We start from the raw sequence: 22,152 nt of genomic DNA, 5'->3' as shown, positions 1-22,152 counted from the left end.
ACAAAGGGCGTGAAAAGAGTCGAAGCTCATTCGAAAGTGCTCTCTAAAAAAGTCATGCATGGCAGGATTCCTGTGGATTTCCCTAAACCATCGCTGGTCTCTCGGATATACCCAGACTCGAGGACGATTCGACGGCGATGGAGAATATTCTGACGTCTACGCGAAATTAACATCATGTTTGAAAGAACTGCCTTAGAAATTTGCGTAGTGCGCATTAGAAGGAAGAGGGACTGCCTTTGCCGTGAGTGGAGAGAAAGGAAACGAAAACAAAGAAAAAGAATCGAGATAACATGGTCCTCGAAGTCTGCCATTTCGTTGGTTTATCTCATGACGTCAATTGAGTTTAATCCACTTCATAACCCATTTCAGTACGGCCGCTCATAAAATACAACCCCGTTATTTTATTATAACCAACCTTTAACCGAGTTAAGTTGTTTAGAATTTTTAACCAGGTTTCTAAAAAATAAACCTAGTTAACTCTCTTAGTGCGGCCGCAGCCAATATTTTGTCTGTTTTGAATTTTAGGCTTTTCACATGTTAATTTGGGAGCTCAAAATTTCCTGTGCGTCGCCATGTTTATGTTTGCAAGTTATGACACCATTGTGCGATTGGATGCTTTTAGACTACAGAGAAATAAAAGTGCTTCTAATCGTTTATAATTCATATTCCGCATGAACATGTACAGTTCCATCAGGAATTCTCCTTCTCTAGACTCAATATTGAGATCTCTGACCGCAGAAAGACGTCTTCAATGACAAAAGACGTGATGATGCTCAGGTAATTTAAACGAAGGAGATCAGAAGTAAAGACTCCTCTCCTCGTCTTCCTTCCCATGATCCTATCCACGTCCCTAAGGAGTTTCATCCAGGTTCCCTCGGCTGTCGCCGCTGACCTCAAAAGACGACTGGGGATGTGATAGAAGATGAAGAGTAAATTAGATTCCGCGCAGCCAATCAGAATGAAGCAATTTTTAGACTAGTTTGTAGATTTCCTTAAGCCAATCCTTGGTCATCAACAAACGTCTCAATAAAACCGCAAAAAGCTAGGAAAGATACACATGTAGTTTAATGTTTAAAACAAAACATACAAAATAACAGCCATCTTTAAAGTCTAGCTAGGACAAGCACAGTTACAGATAGCAAGTAAGTAAGTAACAACTTTATTTACAGAGGGTAACACATGACAGTAAAAAAACTGACGAACCAGTGGCCCTCTATCCTAAGTTAAAAATATATCCTTATTATTACTATAAATATCTGTTTAGACTTAAGTTTTACAAAAAAAAAATCATTTACAGTTACTGTTTTAAATAACAAAAAAGAGTATAGTTGAGAGTTCACCAATTCCTTTTTCATGTAATACAGTTGGGTCGGCTCCATACATCCGATTTCCCGGCGATACTGTTCGTGCGGATTATGATGACAATTCGAATTTAATAATAGTTAAAACTGGATAAACGAGAGAGGAGAGATACGTGTTGACTTGGATACGATGATCCCAGTCATTATCGGTTTACTGCGAATAGATTACTTTAAAACTAACTTTCAAAAGGTACTTGGTCTCTCAACTTCGTAATTTTTTTTATTATAAATTAATAAATTCACCTAATGCATATATAATACTTACACACTCTGTCAATAATATACCTCTTTGTCTGTATAAATAATCAATATAAATGAGATAATACAGAATCTCATACTATAAACAGCTGGTTTCCATCTGTCCGGCTAAGTCACCGAAAGAACGAAAGGAGGTGCAAGTAGGCCTTGGCTTCTTCTGGGCTTCTTCACGTACGGCACTGCATGACGATACAGCGCGTCTCGGAACGACCATAATGACAGCTGATTACGAGACTAAAGTACGCCATGCTCCGAATAATCGCCAGCGATCACACGGAAATCAAGCCAGCCAGATGGAAACACTGCTAATATATGTAATTCCAAAAACTGATATTCACTCCATATACACTAAAATTCGAGAATTGAGAAAAGCTATAATTTAAAGAATGGCCATATATGAATTCTATGTACAGAAATTGCAAATATAGTGAAGAATTCATTGACCCAAAGAATAATCTCGTTTTATTCTATATATCACTTACTCTTCAAACTGACGATAAAAGTGACATTGATAAAATACAATTACGCGTATCCTCACCAAAATTGATTATCAATAAATTACGAGATCTCTAAATTGTTTCTCTGACTTAAAAAAAGCAATTCAGGAATTAAAATATTGTAAAAACATGCATTCTTGTCTGTGACATTCGTTGTTTTTTCACTTTCCTTCGTTAAATAAGAAGGATGAACGCAAACATTCAACCAACATGGTCTGCATATGAGATCATTCATTAACTTTGCAATCTAAGCATTCCATGTGTCTTAAAAAATTGTAAATACTCAGGAGAATAAGTACAAAGATTAATTATACAAACCCAGTAATACATTACAATAAAAATCGACAACTTTCACCTGTATAACTCTTAATTAATTATATACATGTTTAAAATTTGCACAGCTTTAAATTGAATTCTTTATATAAACTACCTATAAAAAGTACTAGCAGTTGCATTAGCACAGCTACATGAACCCTAAATGCATTTAAGAATTCAAAATCAAAAAACTACATGCTACATGTATACCAATAAAATTACCCACAATCAAATATTGCAGCTACCACTTGTTTCAAAATCCTTATGATATATCGTTGCTGATTCACTTGAATCAGCAACGATATATTACATTTTGATTTACAATACATTTACAGTACAAACAAGTACCAAAACTCGAAATCACAAAGGTATATATTACACTTCATTTTTCTCTTGGTGTTCTGATTATCGTTAACCACTGATTACGAAAAAGAGAACATTAGGTCTTTCATTCCATCTTTAACTTGCAGTAGCATCTGTAGATGCGTCCTCTAAACGGTCATCTTCACTGGAACTATCAGAATCTACCAAAACGGATAGAAAAAAACCCATTTTAATCTCTACCGTCAATGTATTTTTGAATTGAATTTTCTTTCAAAACATGCACCTGATCTACTTCAGTGATAAGTAAAGTACTACAACATTACTGGCGCTATTGATGTCAAGTAGACTTTACCTGATTGTTGGGTGTGGTTTGATGATCCTGATTGTTCATCATCCTCTACTTCACTTGAAGCCTAAAAATTAGACCAGGGGAAATACAGTCACTACGATATGGCTAGCTCAGGAAGCGGAGAAGACTTAACCCTTACGAGCCAGGGGTTATCTTGCCTGTCTTGTCCCACAAGAAACACAGAGTTCTTTTACTATGTCATTATAATCCTTCAAAGGCCAACTTTGTTGGATCAAGATCTGACGGCTGGATACTGGCCTGGGGCCCGTTTCTCGAAGGTCCCGAAAAGTTTTCGCACCGGAAAAGCCGTAGCAAAATCTCAAACCTTTTGACTACCGAGCTGTTTTATTCATATATTCTTAATACGAACAGAGGTTCCCTTCATACAAGAAGTTTCAGGCGTATACACCTCTGTCTTTAAATACCGATTAACTAAAAATGGCTTTTCGGGCCCCGGAAAGATTCCGGGGCTTTCGAGAAACGGGTCCTACTTCTTTATTATCTATAGACCTTAACACATCAACACACAATTCAACACACAAACATACCTGTAATTAGTAACTAAATATTTGCTTTTGGAACAAAACTGTATTGGAATCAAATATTCTGACAACAGCTATCGCCAGAAAAATCCACGTACAGGTAAGTCTTGCGATTTGGCAGCTTCTCTCTGCCATACTGTGGGATAAGCAAGATCCGCCAAAAGAGGTACAAGTACATGTTCACCCTTATGATGCTCTTATAAACAAAACAAGATTATCACTTACAGTGGTGCTGGGTTCGGGATTGTCTCCCGCGTCATCTTCACCTGAGCCACCAGAAGGAAAATGACCCTCCTCCTTGGATCTCAACTCTTTAACCAATGCGGTTAGCCGATGGTTTTCCTAAATGATTGATCACACAAGCAATTATAAGTAACATTCATTTTAGTTACAGAACTATAAGATTAAAAGATTATACTGTTTGATCAAGGCAGTAAAGAGTTGTCCTGTACCATTCTGGTAAGCTTTTTGTAGACATGAAACAACAAAACAGATTAAAGTTGACAGCAAGTCTAACATCTCACCTCAAGAAGGGTTTTTCTTCTACTTTTCTCCTGAGCTAACTTCTGCTTCAGCCTTTTGACTTTATCTGTCTCAACATTGTTAAAAGCTCGAGCTGCTTCAGCCACTCTCTCTTCATATTGTAATCGTAACCGCTCGTGTTCCCTTTCCAAATTGTGGTCACGTCCTTGCAAATCCCGCATCTGATTAAAGGCTAACCGTAGTTCCTGAAAGAATCGCATTCTATAAGCTTAATTTTGAGCCAACACGATAATCTCGCCGCATGACGTTTTGTTGTGTCTTAAAGACTTTATTACAATTTGCTTCTTCTTTCAGCACCATATATTAGTATTGTGATAACATTTTGAACACAAGCGAAGGTACTCAGTCATAAGTTTAACACTGTATTGACCACCAGATGTTACTTTTCAAAATTCCCTGACTTTTCCCTGATAAAAATAAAATTCCCCTGACCAAATAAATACAAATTGTCAGATACAAGTTCATGTACCAGCTTCTACCAGCCCCTTACAAACAGTTTTAGCCTTCGTCATTTAAAGGAAAAACACCGTTGAGATCACCCGAAATGCTTCTTCCAGCCTTCAATGGTATTATAATCGCCAGCGTTACAATTTCAATTTTCACTGACGTTTCTTCAGATTTTCAGTTTAAGGTTAATTAAGCAATCACATCTGATATCATCACAAACCTCAGACAACTCCTGATTTTCTCTCCTTAGATCTTCCATGAAGCGGTTAGCATTGTCATGTCTTTCATCCAGCTGCCGGATGTGCTAAACAGAGATATTACATGTGACTTATTAGGACCTTGTAAATAATAATAATAATCTTCATCATCATCATCATCATCATCATCATCAATAGCTGTGCGAATCTTTAATAATAATAATAATAATAATAATAATAATAATAATAACAATAATAATAATAACAAGAAGAAACAGAATGCCATGACCAATAAGGAAATATACATGCCAGTTATTGCTATCAGAACTCAGCTCATCACATACTTCACCAATCATGCATGAATGAAGAACATCAAGCAATTTTCAATTCAGTTAGCCTAGAAGATCAAGTATTTGATATGCATTGGCGAATGTCTACACCCAGACCTCCGCTGTTTCAGCACTCTCAAAACACTGGACACCACCTGCTTTGGAATGAAGTAAAGTCTTTTGATCACAGTCCTCATTACTTACTACAAACGCTGGTTTAATGTTCAGCTCCTGTTAAGTAGTGTACAGCCTCTTCTTGTCACATGACAAGTGGCATGATCAGTTTGTGCAAGCAGTGTTAGTTTTTTGCACGCTTGTGTTTTTGCATACAATAATATTGTATTTTATTCTAACTCAATTTATTTTATTAGCTAAAAATGTCTACTTAATTACAAATCAATGAATCTACCTCTTCCAGCCTGTTATTCTCCTGTTCTCTCCAAATGCAGACCTGCAAAGTTCACACATACAACAAGAAAAAGGAAAAAACATTATTACATCTCATTGCCTGTACAGCCATTCTGTTCTTTTTACTAGAAACCAAGGATCAAGTAAGCAGTACAACTGCATTTTTCACTGGACAAGAGATTGCCAAATAAATTAATTGATAGTGCTTTCACATATTTGTAAACTCTTGAGTGGGGAACTAATAATAGAATTTCAAATCAAGGAAAAAATAGGCATTCTTTTTTCTAATTACAAGTATTTTATGTGAGCAATGATGCATTAGTGTTATATACAGTACCGCTCAGAAGAAACCTAACAGGGAACGCGTTTGCGAACGGATACGGAACGGATACAGAACGGGTACGGGAACGCGTGTGGAACGGAAACAGAATGCATTCGGTCAAGTGTTCCCTGTTAGGGTTCTTCTGATCGGTACTGTATTATGAGTGAATTCACAGTGACATACTTTTCAACTTCTTCAGAAAAGTTGACCTGTTTAAGTTAGTTTCAGATTATATACAGTCATGTAGTTTAACTTAAAATCCCATCAAACCACTGATTTTAAACTGATAATTATTATAAAGGACAATCCTCACCTGTTGAGTCATTCTGATCAATCGTTGACTTTCAATTTCCAATTCCCCACTTTCTTCTAAACGTCTTTTGAACTAAACATATCAATACTTAATCATTTAAGGAACTTTTCAAATCAAGTCATGACATATAAGGGGGAAGGGGTGGGGTTAAATCAAGACAAAAAGAGATAAAGGCTGCTTAAATCAAGTAATGATTTAACACTGAAAAATATCAAAATTAATTGTGCTACAACTGTATAAAACAACATGAAAGATGTTACATATTACATGTTACCAACTAAACTCTCTTCTTCTTATAGATCTTTACCCCTTCATTGATGATCTGTAGTTGAGTACATTGACCTCTACATTCCTGAAAAAGGATGGATCAGAACTTTAGTTTAAACCAAATCCAATGATCATGGTCGTGTCTATTGTGTGGGATTTAGACTCATATATCTATGCAATGATTGATAATGTAAAATCCTCGAGACTAACTTTAAGCTATGATGTATAATTTTGTAAACTCAAGACTTGTTTACAGCTTACAATGACATACATGTACCTCTAATTGTTGTTGCAGACTGTTGCACTCGTTCTGTCGCCAAGCACAGACTAAATCCTTCTTTCGTAATTCCTGAAAAAAAAAGAAATTTATTCTAACTTTATTTAAATAACAAAGTATGAACTTTCTATGTACAATCACATTAAAGAGCCACCAGGATGAATGATTTGCAAGTTAATTTACATTAACTTACAATGATCAATAACCCAGTTTGGCTTTGAACATTCTAAGGTTGACTAACTCTTAAAAATGGCTTGACCCTGCTTTAATTTAATTGTACACAAGTACACAAGGATTGACAAGAGCACAAAAGAGGACTCCAGTTAAAGTGAAACATAAGCTGCAGGTGAGCATTTCTCCGTACTTCTTTAGTGTTCTGGTCACTTTGGTGTAAAGAGTACTTTTAGTTATGAAAAAAAAAAAAAACAAGCCAACAAAGCAGGTCAAGTCTAGCTTATTTGTTTCATAACAGAGCTCAACAGTTGTACAGAAATACACTGTAGCCTTCAAACAAGTTTTACTCTTAATTTACACACACAGTATGACATCACAGATCGCATGTGATTTAAGGTGACTCAAAACAGTTTCCATTACTTTCTAAGACTTAGATTTTAATTGGTCATTATAACCACTCTTTATCAATTGATGCCACAATCTTGGTGTCATAAAGCTGCCCAATCATTGGTGAAAACATTGTTATCATTTTCCTAACACAATAGGTTACTATAGCAACAGTATGACCTACTAAAAACACCCTTAATTATAGCTTTAAGGGCTTATTATTCAAAAACGGCCCAGTGAAATATTTTAATATTATCAAATTTTGATTAGCAGGATAAGACGCAGCTTTGGTAAAGTTTCAAAAAATATGAACATGGAGTTCAGAGCCACCTTAAGGTTTTGAAAATTTAAGGTGGCTCAGAACCCTACATACAGAATTGTTTTAAACTTTGCCGAAGGTTGTGTCTTATTCTGCTGATCAAAAATTGATAAAATAAAAAAGTTTCACCATGCCATTTTTGAAATAATTCTAATTCATAAAACAAGCGATTTCCTTTCCGGCACTTTTCTGAAGCATGCTAAACTATCCCGAGCTATCACTACAATAACAATAAAATATACGTCTTGTTTACGTTTATGTTAAATGTAAACAAGACATCCAGCATAGCGATTTCCTGCTTGCACTCACCGCTTACCCTTGGCGTGGCAGCATTAATGCAAGATGAGTGAAAGTGTGACATATATTTTTTAGCACACTTCAGGAAAATGGCCGGAAAGCAATCGCATGTTTTACAGATTCATTCATGGTATACAGAAATGTACAATAGAATGGTGATTCGAGACAAAAGAGCATTATAATGAAGACTACAAACAACATGAGTGAAAATCAGAGGAATATTTTCCTGGGTTGACACTGAAAAATAGCAGCCTTAAAATATTTCATTTCATTTGAAACTCTGGGATTACATTGAATATGAATTAATCTCATTGAGTGCAAAGTTTAAAAGAAATTCATCAACCGCTTTTTTTAATATTCACTTCAGTGTAAAAACATAGCCAAGTTTTGGCAAAAAAAAACAAAATAGCCACCTTATTCAAGTTCATACTTTTCAAAATCAAATGAAGCAATTTTGTTCCACTTTTCAGGAAATGTGGTTCATGTGTATAAAAATGCATGTAACATGCACTCCAAATGTGCTTTCCATAAGCCCGGCAAACATATACTAGAGTGACTCCATTAGATTTGTTTCATGTTAACAGTCGAAAACTTCAGCAAAAGATTTCTCGAAATGGCTCTCATAGAATTTGTTTAAACTTGCTACACATCAGGCACACTATCTAAACTGCAAGTACAGTAGACAGTTTAGAAGAAAACCTCTAGATTTCAAGAAAATCAACCATGGGTAAAAACAGCAATGACATCATTGCGTTGCTATGGTAACTCTGGTATCTCGATAAAATACACCGCACCCAAAACTTTGGTCTATCCTTAGCAAGAGTGTGGATATCAATCTCCTGTATTATGTTTTAGTGTGTTGTGATTTATATTTAAAGTTGGAAGGTGTCACTATTGAAAAATCCAATCGAGCCACCTTAAACAGATGTTTTATTAGGCAGATTTAAACCAACAGGAGCCCTCCAACATGTATATAATTGGCACTTTCTCATAAATTAACATGACCAACTGTTACAACTGTTATCATATTTCTTGATCTTTGACCATCATTTAATTAGAGTTATTGTCAGATCAACAAATTATACAAAATTGTCTTCACTTACCTCAACCAAGTAGGAAACACTTAGCTGTAAAGACTCATTTGCCTGCATGGCAAAACAAGACATGTACCAATTAATAGATACTGAACTGTACCTATATATGTTTTAATGCTGCAGATTGGTCATTGACAACTTCCCCCAGAGGGGGGGGGGGGGGGGGAGAGATCTCCCATATAAAAAGGACAGAGGGGCTCGTTGGAAAATTTTAAAAGAATGCCTAAGAGGTACCAAGATCCTGTTTTGTGGGCATGGCTTGAAATGAATTTCACCTCTAAGAGGCTCCAATTCTAAAACAACACATTATCTCATGTCATATTTTTTTCAGCTCAATACTCTAAAAGGTACTGCAAAAGGTCCTGCCGTGGACCTTTTGAGGCTGAACACGCCAAGAGGTACCAACACTGCATTTTTCACCTCTAACAGGTATGACGAAAACCCTTGTCCTTTTCATAAGGGACCCACTGGGGAAAAATTCAGCAACCATACAGGTTCAAATACATTTAGCTCTAGATCTGGGACACTTTCAAAAGAAAACTATTAATCAACATTGCCAGGTTATACATACATGTAATAAACTGGGCCAGACCAGGCACACAATAATTGGGCACTTGCATCTATCCCAACTCTCCCAGATTATGCGGGAGTCTCCAGGGTATGGACCGAATCTCTCAGTCTCCCATACGGATCACCAAATCTCCTGGATTCAAAGGAAAGCACTTATTTTGGCTGAATTTTTGGCCTTTTTCACAGGAGCATTTTGGAATACTGTGGCTGAATCAGAAGATCTCACAACTACGTTAATTTATTTACAGCGCTTTTTAGGGTTGAGAAAGTAAAATTGGTAATCTCCCAGATTTCAGTATTTTTTAGGTTGGATTCTCTTTTTTGGGTTATATTCTTCTTTGTCCTTTATACAATGTATGTCACTAATTATGCAATTTAAAATGTTCACATTACATATTAACTACCTTTTGTAATTCAGCATAGAGACCATTGTTGTTCTCTGTCCAATCATTTTCAGCTATACAATCATTTTCCGTAGGAGTCTTGTAAGGGTTGCCACTTTCTTGATTATTGCACTCCAAATCTCGTTCACCATTCCCTAGAGGATGAGCCTCAGCAGCAGCATTATTCTGGTGTGATCTTTTTTGACCTGTCACAACTGGGTCATGTGTGGAACGTGCTGCTTCTGGCGTAGTCGGTCTTGAAGGTGTTGCTGTTTTATCAATTGCCTGCTGCTTGTAGTCTGCTTGTACACTTGATGCTTCAAGGTTTTCTTCTCTTCCCTCTATCACAGCCAGAGCAGAATTCTCATGCTGACTTCTTCCATTCTCAGCTACAGGAACAAGACCAAGTGTTGAGCTATTCCCTTGAGACAATGACTGGACAGTTGATGAAAGTGTATTGTTCTCAAGTGAGGGGCCTTTTTCTGCAGCTGCCTGCATGGAAGAATCCTGATCATCCTCACCTTTAGCAGCATCCTCCACTATATTTTCCTTTAACAAGCTTTCATCTGGAGGAGGCAAGCTCCATTCTGGCCAATCCCTTGGAATGCTCTGTGCACCACAGTTATTCCCTTCTAAGTCATCTATGCAGCCTACTATATCTGTGGTATCAGCTATCATCTGATCAGCAAGCATAAGTTGCTGAAAATGTTCTTTAGAGTATCCAAGCTGTTGAAGAACATACTTCCATGTATCTAAAGACACTTGTCCATGGCATTCTTCATAACTGCTTACAAGCTCGTGAACTGGGTCGATCTGCAGCACGTTTGCAAGAACTTTCACAGACCTCTTGTTAGACACTAAAAGAGCCAAGATTTTCTCTTTTAAGGTACCAGATGGAATGCTGGCGCCACATTCTACAAACTCTGAAACAAAAATTCATACATTGGTTATGTTAACTAATTTATATTTGTGGTAGTTCTCAAACTAAAGATTCAATTAAAAGTACTTAAAGTTGTTATTTTAGTACATAAATTATTTACTTTGAAATTCTAACAATAAATAAGCTCTGCCTTTAATTTTGTCCACACAAGTTTATTGGTGGGCTTTTCTTTACTCTGTGGCTCACTTGGTTGGCATAAATTATGACATGAAATAAAAATCATGTATTAAAGAATACCCTTTGTATAAGGCTAAATATTATTCAATTAAACAAGGTTCTTTCTTTGTCCAAGATCTAACTCTATGTAAATAAATTCATGTATTGTATCAGCCCATATAATCAACAAAAGCAAAGATTTCTGTGTGAGAAATTGCAAGACGTAAGGGATAAACAAAAGAAGCGAAATATGACTCCACGGATGAGATCAGTTGCCGCAAAAATTGTCACTGCTCAACTAAAGGGTTGACACATTTTAATTGGCTTATCATTGTTTGAGGTTTATTGAATCGTTTTAAAAATTTACTCTTTTGTGGATAACTTGTTCACATTGTAAGTTTTTAAAATACTTTTTTTTGGAAAATTCAGATAAGTCTTGAATTTGGTGTGAAATAATAATTTTGGACCCTTGAAGGTCTACCGTAAGGTGACTTAAGGCAAGACGGGTAAATTACTCATTACTTTGCTTATCATCATGCAGTTTATTACTTACCATCCATGCCAAGAGTAACTTCAGTCAGTTACCTTCCTCAAGACAAAAATCTGTAAATGAAACATGGTTCCATTTTTATTTAACAACACAACAACAAATGAATATATGAAGATCACATTAAAAAGTTGTGTACATAAATGTGATGATCATACGTGTTTCAGTTACAAAAATCTTATTGTACAGGGCTAAAAACTATTCCTGCGACCTTTCTCGCCATGAACTAAGAAGACATGACATAGTTAAATTCTGCTAAGCTGGCCACTAACCTGACCATGCAAAAGGCTTAAGGGCAGTAATATTACATGCAAAGCAAACTCATCACTTTATTAAAAAAGTAAAGGTTTATGTTTATTTTCAAACCACAATAATTTGTTGACAAGACTGTATAAACAGTTGTATTACATCATGTTCAGCTCTTAGCTTTGTTATTTGTTATGGGAGTACACTAGCATGCTTCCAAAAGGACTGAATGAGTGTGGTTGTAATCACTTGCCCCAGTTACATGATTTCTGAACTGAGTGGTCAGTTCATATTTGTATAAAACACCTGAGGTGAAACAATCACAAAATAATTTCTGTCATTGATATGATTTGATGATGGTGAATTACACCGACTGAAAAAGCACCAGTTGACATAAATGTATGATGGAATGGCCTGCCTAACGAGTCCACAACAAGTCCAAAGTTATGCTTCTGAGGGTTTTTAAAGATTAAAATCCTACAAAAAGCCGTGCCAAACACTCCAGTGTACACCAGCTGATTATCTAAAGCTTGTACAATAAGTCACCTCAAAGGGCAAATAATTTAGGAAGAAAACAACTGTAAGCTTAAATCTCAACACCTGACACTGTTCATATCATTTGTACATGTACAAGCTTCACAAGCTGTGCATTTTAATTAACACCCTCTCACTTCTATCACAACAAACTGTACTATACGTCCTATTAATTACAAATGGGTAGGATTGTACAAGAAAGCTTAGGAAGCCAATACGTAGTTTGTGTTTGATTACGTTGTAATAATTTAAGCGTAAGCTTATATAAACTACATCGTCAATACATCAAAGCGTGCTTGATACAAATCATTATGTTGATCTCTATTTAGATCTGTTCTCGAACAATCGACCATGAAATATCGTTAGGGACGTCTTGAAAAGTTCAATGGCTTCTAAAGAGTTTACTCTCATCAAAACACCACCATGAGCTGGCTATGAATGGCCAACACGTAATTCTTCAGTCGAATGTAGGCTAAGATGCTATCATGAACTCTTCAGACATAACTTACCTCAGACTTCAATACCTTGATAACAATCCTGTTAGCGACAATTCCGAACGGAAACGGAACAAACCAGGATTTAAAATGCGATAAACCCACCACTAATACAGTTACAACAGCTAACGGATTTTTCAACTAAGAGTATTTTCGTCACTGTCAGTGTAGTTTGTTGCGGATCCAATGAAAAACAAAGACGAGAGCTGCCGATCCTAAACTCCGTTCTCGGAAGCCCGATAAAAATGGCGGGAAACGGTCGGAAAACAGCGGGACTACGTCTCGACCCAGTTTTTGTCGGTTAAGGCACATCACGTGGGTTGCATTGCACTAAGCTCGAGCGGCATCACCGATAAAGGATCATAAAAGCCTTTTCCAAAATTATATAAAGACAATACCAATGAATTTACGTGGGCTTTGACCTCTTCTGATCCAGTAGTTAACAACAGAATTCTAGGTTTAATTTCTTTTGTCCACCATCAATCGACGCCAAGAAATCGTTGTCGCGCCATGGGACATATAAGGCTTTCACAGTTTCTCTCCAGGCTCCAGCGAGAGCGGTCTTGTGCCAGTTTCAAATTTCATTCCAGGTCCGACCATCTCCAAGTTACTCCTGCCCTTCTCCGTAGTCTCTTCCCCTCTGGTGTACCATGGACAGGTGTTTAACTATTATCCCCGTGGGGGGGGGGGGGGGGGGGACTCCTATATTAAAGTGACGGGGGTGCTCCTCGTACCTTTTAGAGGTTAAAGAGTGGTTTTGGTGCCTCGTGGGGTGTTCAACCTCAAACAATCCACAGCGGGGGTTTTTGCCATGCCCTTTAAGGTATTAAGCCGATATTATTTTATGACTAGCTCCATGAGCAGGCAAGATGAATCAAATCCTGCGCTGTGATTGGCTACCCGAGCGGGCAAGATGGAGCTATCTTGCCCACTCGGGACTACTCACCGTGTCCCGCAAGAAAAATTTCCCCGAAAGCCATATAATAAATCCTTTATTGACCAAGCTTGTTCAGTCAAGATGGCTGGATATTGGCCTCGTTCTTTTTTTGCGAATTCATGGACCTCGACTCCATCTCGGTCCATAAACACGCAAAAAAAGAACTTGGCCAATATCCAGCCATCTTCACCTCACACTTGGTCAATAATCCATACATATGACAGGAGATAATGTGATGTTTTAGAATATTGGTAGCACTTGGGGGTGAAAAAAAATTTCAAGCCACGCCTTCAAAACAGGATCTCTTAGAGGTTCTTTTCAAGGGGCTCCCACAGGCTATTATCCTCCCGGGCAACATTTGGGGAGCTTCTTGCCGGGTGCACGTCACCCAGTTTAAATGCAAGGTTGTTTTATATTTTTCATTTGTTAGAATCTGTCACCTGATGGTTTCTGTCAATTTAAATCCTCTAATTCTTGGGAATATTCAATGCAGTCTCCAGTGAAAAAAGTGGCTGATTCCAAAGCTTTTCCTGTTAAAATACATGTGATGTCGACAGGACAGTCTCTTCAGCCTGCTGAATGCTGATTGGTTAATTCAAATTTTGGAAGCAACGGCCCTATGAAAGACGGACTCATCCGCCTGGGTTCCATAGCAACCCAAGCATGATGGTCTGGGTTCACTAAGTAATCAGCTAACATTTTGGTCATTTCACAGTATATAGGAACTGATCATGGCCCATCTGATTAAAGTGCACATGTTTTTTGTTATTATTGACTGATTTACTTATTTATGAATTTCTTGATTTGTTTACAGTGGAACATGGTCATGGTCAGCAATGAGACATGAGTTATTTTCAGGTGCCCATATTCACTGACAAGAGACGAATTGTCCAAAGTAAAATTTAGAGGGTATGCTAATCTGCAACTATTTACCTCTCTTAGATGGGGGATGATTCATCCAGATATAAACTGTCCCTGTTTAGACATAGAATGGGGAAAAATTCGTCTGGGGCAGATACAGGACTTTTGGGAAGCTGGTTTGAGACATGGACTGCCGAAGGCGGTCCCCTGTATGGGGGTCCTGGGACATCCTCCGCTAAAAAATTTAAAAATTGAAGTTTCCGTAAATGGGATTTCTGTCATTGTGGCCTAGTCAGTGTGTTAGAACCCACCTAATACCCCTAGATCTGCCCCAAATTCGTCTTTGTGTGATCTGTCTGTCAGCACATCTTGAAGTTGTTACATAGCAAACAACTAAGAATACAATACAATGCAACAACAGTATAAATCAAGTTTATTCACAGCATTCTTATTTCACCCAAACTTCCCATGCAAACATTGCAAATGAGACTGTTACCCAGAAACCACTTATGGGCAAGAGTTAGGGTGAAAACAACTCTTGCTGCCTGAGGAATAACAGGAGTTATAATCCATCCAATATTTTAGTTCGCACTGGATTGATCTAAATGCGCCATGTGACTGAATATGCTCTAGCTAACACTAGGGAATATCTGAGTGATATTCCCCAATATCCAAAACTATGCGTACCATGAAAAATATTTGAAGGATAACAAACACAATAGCAGCCATTTAGCATGAAAATATGCTTGGATATTTGTCCTTGGACATTGTCCGTTTTTAAGAGCTCACAGTTTTGGTCAAGCCCACGGAAAACTGTTTGCTTCTCAGAACAGATAATGTCCACAGACAAATATCTGAGCATATTTTTGTGCCAAATAGAGGCTATTGTTTATATATAATGGGCCCTGTGCATCTAGAAGGGTAGTGGTAATACACAAGTTATAAGGTAGGGGTGTGCCATCGGAACGTGGAAAGACGCACCCTGTAGCAGACCATGTGCAGCTGCATTTCACATTCTTATTCTAGAGTACAACTAATCATAGTCTATGAATTTTAAGTCTTAAAAGACTTGTTTTCAATCTTGTTAAGTATGAGCATTGTTTAATTAATAATGGATTCTGTGCTGTGGGTCAAATGTTAAAAAGTTAAATGTAAATGAATAACAAGCCCAACCAAACCACCCACGTCCATATAATTCTTTCCCATAATGTTTCTTTTTTTTTAACAAAGGTATCATTTTAGTGGTAAGCTGGCAATTCAGTGGCAAATCTAATAAAGTTGAGAAAAAAAACCCAGAAAAGTGGAAGAGTAGACAGTTTCTTGGTCTAAGAAAGTAAAAATATAAGAAAATCACAGGGCAGTGCACTGAAGGTGCCAGGTTCCACAGGCAACTAATATTTGCCTTTGGGCGACTGCAAAAATTTACTTTTTCTCATAGTAACTTAAGTGCTTGGCACCCAGGATTTAATGGTTAGGAACCTTTGGGCTCCTTGTAATTTTCCCTTAACATCAATTTACATTAACATTTGTAGTCAGTGTCTTCAATAAGTGCAAAAAACACTTGAACATGAAACTTCAAAGGTTCTTACCTAGTTCTTACTTACTTGTAAAACATAAGAAAATAAGCGGTTACTAGTGTAACTAAACCACATGTACATAAGCTAACAAGCAGTCATATCAGTTTTCCTTTGGCTGTAAGTTTTCACACTTTGTCTTTGAGTAGGTCACTTGTCAGCAAACTGGTTAAATAAACTAAGTACCATATTGTCATTAAGACAAAGTGTGTGATAAATTTCCTTTCTTTAGTTCACGCATTTTCTTGGCTAGTTCAATCCCCTTACTCAAACCACCTGGAAAAACTAGGTTTGTATTTAACACACGCTTGCCTACTTCCTTTAACTTGCTGCCGATGTTGCCAGATGCATCTGTTTCACAAGAATACATCTTTTCATGAGGTTCAAACTTGGGTGGTAGCTCTTCAAGTCCATCCTTTGCCCTTGAAAATCTCACCTTCTTGTGAATAAAAACTGCAGTATAGCACTCGTCAATTTGTGTATGGGCACCAAAAAGATCTTTTTCCTTAATATAATAAATCACGGCAATGTCAGTTCTATTCTTCAGGCATGTCTCTGACCAATAACAGCCTGGAAGAGCTACATTAGCATATTTATCAAGTACACGACATTCTTTTTCTTCGATATTATGACCAAGATACAAGGAGCCTCCTGGCATTAAAATACGTAGCAGCTCTCTGACTAGATTGCATTGTACATTTTTATCACCCAAGTCTCGTAGCCCTCCATAGTTGATGGCATGCGCGAATTTCGGTTTGTCTCCAAGGAAATGAAGTTTTCCATCTGAGCTTATTGTTCCAAAGCTACTTGGCGTGTCATTGAATAGTTTTTTTGCATACTCCACAGCGTATTGATCGACATGAGCACCACCAATACCTATTTTCGGGTATTTCTTTCTGAGTAGAGTTAACCATTCATTACAGCCAGTGTTGCTGTCGAACACCGATGTCTCATCATTCAAATTCAGCTGTTTTGCCAATTCAGGAATCCAGCTTTCCTCTACCGTCGTTTCATTAGCGTGTTTGCGTCGACAGTGAATATCTTCCCAGTTGTGTTTAAACACCGTTTTCTGAAACCAGTGATGAAAATGTTGCTTGGCTCGATCTAAAATCCCTTTTCCACCAGTAGCTCGAAGACTGAATTGTGCCAATAGGAACATGAATAGGATCAAAATGGTCGCCACTGCCATGAATACAATGCGGCCATAACGAACGTTAGTGATCCTCATACTGCGTTTCCAGCAAGTCGGATACATAAATGCCATCCACGATTACATTACTACCTTCCTATATCCATGGTCGTGTAGTTTCTACATGAAATTGCTTAAAATATTAATAATTCCAAACATCGAGTGGATCAACGATAGTGCAGTAAAATACACGTCGAACATGAAACTGAGGCTACCCTCAACCCCAGGGTCTTCTCCGTCTCACTTTCCGCGGTAGCCAAACCAAGCAATAAAGTTACGCACCAAGGTACCCTGGTATGCACCCTGCAGCCATTTCCTAGTTACCTTGCTTTCAGTTTGTTTTTTCTTTTCTCTTTTTTCATGTGATTTTTCTCCTGATCTCCCCGGGTGGTTCCTGGGCAATCATGTAGTATAAAATGTTTAAGCAAGCAACCGGTAAGATGATCCTGCTGGTATACGTTGGATCAATAGTGATCTAATCGGCTTTGCATATAAAATGAAGAATACAAAAGCAAAAACCGACACAACGTAGAATGATTTTTTGAAGGTGTACTATATTTCGGCTGGCCAAACCAGCCTTCTTCAGGTACAATGGAAGATTTTACATTGGTGCGTGTTTTTATGTAGCCGATATTTACGTAATACCGGAAATACGCAAAAGTAATTGATAGTGTAAATTGAAGATAAGCATACGGTAAAATAAAATAACATCATAAAAGAACATAATAAAAGAAAACAAATGGAAACAATTAATATGTTTCTTCGCGGATGTTCAGACCATTAGGATCAATTGTTCTGCCTTTTTGAATTAAAAAAGCTTCCCTGGCCTTACGGATAGAGTCTCGGTTAGAAACGATTTTTTCGATGGGGATTAATTGCATGTCGTTAGCAGTGTAGTCAATTATTCCCTTCCATCCATCTGTGGCCTGTGGTGGGTTATGCCTCCACATTTATTTTTTAATTAATTAGATTTTCTCCCAATTTTTTCTTCCTTTTTCTTCTATAAAGATCTCCTTGCTCCCACCCATGCATTTATGTCACCTCCATCCAAAGAACTTTGTTGCAATTAAAATAATCAGTACTCCACGGAAAAAAACACTACTGTTGTTGCGAATTATCCGCTCATTTCAGTTTAAAAGAGCCATATATATCTTCCCTTGCTCGGTGGCTGGAGGTCTAATTTTTTTTTCTGTTTAATATGATCTCAAAAATGTCACGTCTTTATCCTTGTAGCCATCGTGATTTCAAACCCAATTTTTGCGCGGCCAACATGTGCAAAAATCTGTATTTGTACGTAAACGCCTTGGTATGTAAGGCTCACCAAGAACATATGTACGCCAGCAACAAAAACAGCAATAATGAAACCCTTATTTACATTTATGTACAAAGACAGGGTCAATCCAGCACACGACAATGTTCATTGGGTGCCTGGAGGCTCTTGTCAAAGCTGTATTGTGGCACGCATGAATATCTTCCGCAGTCCACTCCACGTTTCCACTCCAAGCCAACTTGTGTTTTTACATTTAAGCTCGTCAGCAGATCCGCCGTCTCGACTAGGACTACCAGGAGCTCTCCACTTTTGAACATACCACTCTTCCGCACTGCTAGCGTCCAAAAGACTTTTCAATATCGCGCGACCTCTCTGTGGAATGAGTTGCGGCCTGCGCTCAAACTTAGCCCATGCGTGACGGATTTCAAGCGCCTACTCAGGCGAAAGAATCTTAATGACTGTTCTGTTTAATTTTATTCTACCTTTGACTTCTTTTTACGTTATCATTGTCATGTGTTTAGCTTTGCGTTTTTTAAAATTTTGTGATGTAAACAAAGTATCCATTTATGAATGTATGTAAAATAAGCCACGAAAACTACAGATGCGAAAAGCCTAATTTAATTAAGCTAGCCTGAATCTGAGATATCGTCCCAGTCGCTCGCTCCGTCACAGCCTCTGCCAGGAAACAAAAGCGGGTGAAACTTAGACTGCCCGAGAATAAGGATAAACTAGAAGCAAAACACGTATTTTTAACTGCTTTAAGGTTACAGTGCTATACATTGTAACTCCTTATTGATTTATATATATTTAGCATACACATCAACACAGGTGGTTCCACCATTATCTCCCTCGTGTGCGTTTATCAAATCCTCTCCGTACCAGATTCGCAGCTGTTGCCCAGAAGATAGAAAAAGCGGAGTTGAGATATCCGAGAAGACAATCTCCGGGGAATCTGGGTGATAGCCCGGCAAGGTATACCGTAAGCCTTCACCCTCCGGTAGCAGGATGTCGTCATTTGCGGTCGTGATAAATGAAGCTCGGCCTGCGATTTACGGCAACCAAACTTAGACCATGCATTATTACCGTCACTCCAAATACAAGTGACTTCACCCGCTACGTGAACAAGCTTCACAGAGTTAACAGAGCCACCAATTTCAACCTCAAAGCTGCCAAAGTTGTCGCCTTTCGCCCCAAAACACACTGGGGCAGTGTTCAGCTTTTGCCAAGGGGTTTCTGTAATATTCATAAAATTATAAAACTCTTATTATTGTTTACATTATATCTTAAAAATTTTGAAGGAAAACGCACGTTAAACTGATGCTTTGTTTCTCTGACTATATAGCAACACGGAAAATGAGGGGTCTTAGTTTGCTCCTTTGAATATTAACAAGGTCATCAGAAAAAAAGTAAATTTTCCTGTTATTAATAATGTATTTCTAAAGGATAAGAAAACTTACTCTTCGTACGTTTGTCACGAAAACTGAACAAAATAATACTGACCACTGCAGTAAAATCAGATAGCCGAAACAAGCTTTTATTTTGCAGGCCGAAACGATTTTTTCAAACGGACTGTTAAAAGTAGTGAAAATAGGTATTTATAGTAGGAAACTGAAAAATATACCAAAAGCATTCTAATTTAAAACATCTGGAAACTAACTTGAAGCTAGGCTATAGAAGTTAAAGAACAGCTTACCCGAGTCAGGATTATCAGCATAAACTGAATTCGCTCTCTTCACAAAATACTTGGAACGAAAATACTTTGTGTTGTTGTTAAACTGGCAGATTTTGTAGGCAAGGTTGTAATTAACGCTTTGACAAGCTGGTTGCATGCTACAAGCGATGTAACAAGCAAACAGGTGATCTGTACTGAATGAGTTATAGACGTGATCAACAAGGGCGAAACCATGTTCTGAGTGGTGATCTGTACACGATCTACCAGCTAGTTCCCGGCGAAAAAAAGTGAACAAAACTATGAGACTGAAAAACACCATCATGTGTGTTTAGAACCTCTGCGGAGTACTTCAGCCAACTGTGTGTTCTGAAAGCTGCTGATTGAAAAACTTTTTGTCGTCCCAGATGTCCATTATAAATATTTTATTGGTCAAAAGTTTGCCGGGGTTATTGTTATTAGTGTTGTATATATAGAGATCTCTTCAGTGTAGTCTTCTTGTTCTTTACTGATTTTAACAGCATGTATTTGTAACATCTAACGTGAATATATAGAAAAGGTACCACGGGGGAGCAGGGCCGGGATGGCGCAGTGGTGAGAGCGCTCGCCTCCCACCAATGTGGCCTGGGTTCGATTCCGGCCTGGGGCCTGTTTCTCGAAGGTCCCGAAAAGTTTTGGCACCCGACAAGTCGTAGCAAAATATCAAACCTTATGATTACAGAGCTGTTTTGTTCACATGTACTAAATATGAACAGAGGCTCCCTTCATGCAAGAAGTTTTAGGCGTATACACCTCTCTGTTTCTTGATGCAGATTAATTAAAAATTGCTTTGCGGGCCCGGAAGGTTTCCGGGGCTTTCGGGAAACGGGACCCAGGTGCCATAGATACGTTGAGTTTGTTGTTGGTTCTTGTCTTGCTCCGAGGATTTTTCTCCCCGTTCTCCGGTTTTCCTTCCTCCACAAAACTAACCTCTCCAAATTCCAATTCGACCAGGATAGAAGACCCGCATGAAACCAACTACTGCTGCTGTGGCGTCCTCTCTAACTATTGGTTTTTTTTTTTGTAATTTACTGAGAAAACTTTGTTGTAGTTTGCTCTCTCAGTTATTTTGTACTGTCGACCAGAGAACAACAATCTATAAAGTAATTTTTGTTTTCATCTAGTCAAGTGAAAAACAGTAAGGGCTGTTAATAATTTATTTGCTTTTACTGCATGTTTTATCTTGTTTTCAAGTCAGGACATAGACCAAACATCAGTGATTTCGGCAGTTTTTAGTACTGAATTGTATTTTTACCTTCCTTTTTATGTCCATGTTAGTTCGGAAAAAAGTTGTGTTCGCTAGCTTGGCTCAATTTATATAGATTTATTATATGGCTAGCTCCGTGAGCGGGCAAGATGACTCAAATCCTGCACTGTGATTGGCTACCCGAGCGGGCAAGTTGGAGCTATCTTGCCCGCTCGGGACTACTCGCTGTGTCCCGGAAGAAAAATTTCCCCGAAAGCCATATAATAAATCCTTTATTGACCAAGCTTATTCGGTCAAGATGGCTGGATATTGGCCTCGTTCTTTTTTTGCGAGTTTATGAACCTCGACTCCGTCTCGGTCCATAAACACGCAAAAAAGAGCTTGGCCAACTCCGTCTCGGTCCATAAACACGCAAAAAAGAACGAGGCCAATATCCAGCCATCTTGACCTCACACTTGGCCAATAACCCATATATATAGCTGAGATCGTTTTAGGCTAATAATCATAATGCCGATA

At 38.0% G+C, this 22,152-nt stretch overlaps 2 protein-coding genes and 1 pseudogene across 2 annotated transcripts; all 3 read right to left on the bottom strand.

Moving 5' to 3' along the window:
- Positions 1-1,043: 1,043 nt before the first annotated feature.
- Positions 1,044-13,521, bottom strand: LOC145482251 (uncharacterized). The gene is made up of 13 exons (XM_081460903.1): positions 12,906-13,521; positions 11,623-11,672; positions 9,995-10,896; positions 9,030-9,071; positions 6,750-6,821; positions 6,513-6,557; positions 6,206-6,277; positions 5,572-5,613; positions 4,857-4,940; positions 4,171-4,374; positions 3,872-3,988; positions 3,108-3,168; positions 1,044-2,955 (listed from the first exon to the last, which is right to left on the bottom strand). The coding sequence occupies exons 2-13, from the start codon at positions 11,627-11,629 to the stop codon at positions 2,891-2,893; spliced, it is 1,713 nt and encodes a 570-aa protein (XP_081317029.1). The 5' UTR covers positions 11,630-11,672; positions 12,906-13,521; the 3' UTR covers positions 1,044-2,890.
- A 1,580-nt stretch (positions 13,522-15,101) lies between these two features.
- On the bottom strand, positions 15,102-18,490 carry LOC145482259 (uncharacterized). Its single transcript, XM_081460919.1, has one exon. It carries the CDS (start codon positions 17,524-17,526, stop codon positions 16,459-16,461), a length of 1,068 nt encoding a protein of 355 aa, XP_081317045.1. The 5' UTR covers positions 17,527-18,490; the 3' UTR covers positions 15,102-16,458.
- Positions 18,491-19,187: 697 nt separating this feature from the next.
- LOC145482279 (uncharacterized) lies at positions 19,188-19,967 on the bottom strand (annotated as a pseudogene).
- Between the last annotated feature and the right edge of the window lie 2,185 nt (positions 19,968-22,152).

This window comes from Orbicella franksi, chromosome 3 (assembly GCF_964199315.1).
Source record: "Orbicella franksi chromosome 3, jaOrbFran1.1, whole genome shotgun sequence".
NCBI lineage: Eukaryota > Metazoa > Cnidaria > Anthozoa > Scleractinia > Merulinidae > Orbicella > Orbicella franksi.
The sequence above is the reverse complement of the archived record's forward strand: the minus strand, read 5'-3'. Positions and strand labels throughout refer to the sequence as shown.

Bases quoted from the DNA above. Each gene is read 5' to 3' on its own strand.
- LOC145482259 (XM_081460919.1), bottom strand. From the start codon at position 17,526: ATGGCATTTATGTATCCGACTTGCTGGAAACGCAGTATGAGGATCACT.
- LOC145482251 (XM_081460903.1), bottom strand. The intron at 6,278-6,512 runs GTAAAGATCTAT...TGATATGTTTAG, and splicing joins TACAGATCATCAATGAAGGG to TTCAAAAGACGTTTAGAAGA. The intron at 2,956-3,107 runs GTAAAGTCTACT...CCGTTTTGGTAG, and splicing joins AAACCACACCCAACAATCAG to ATTCTGATAGTTCCAGTGAA.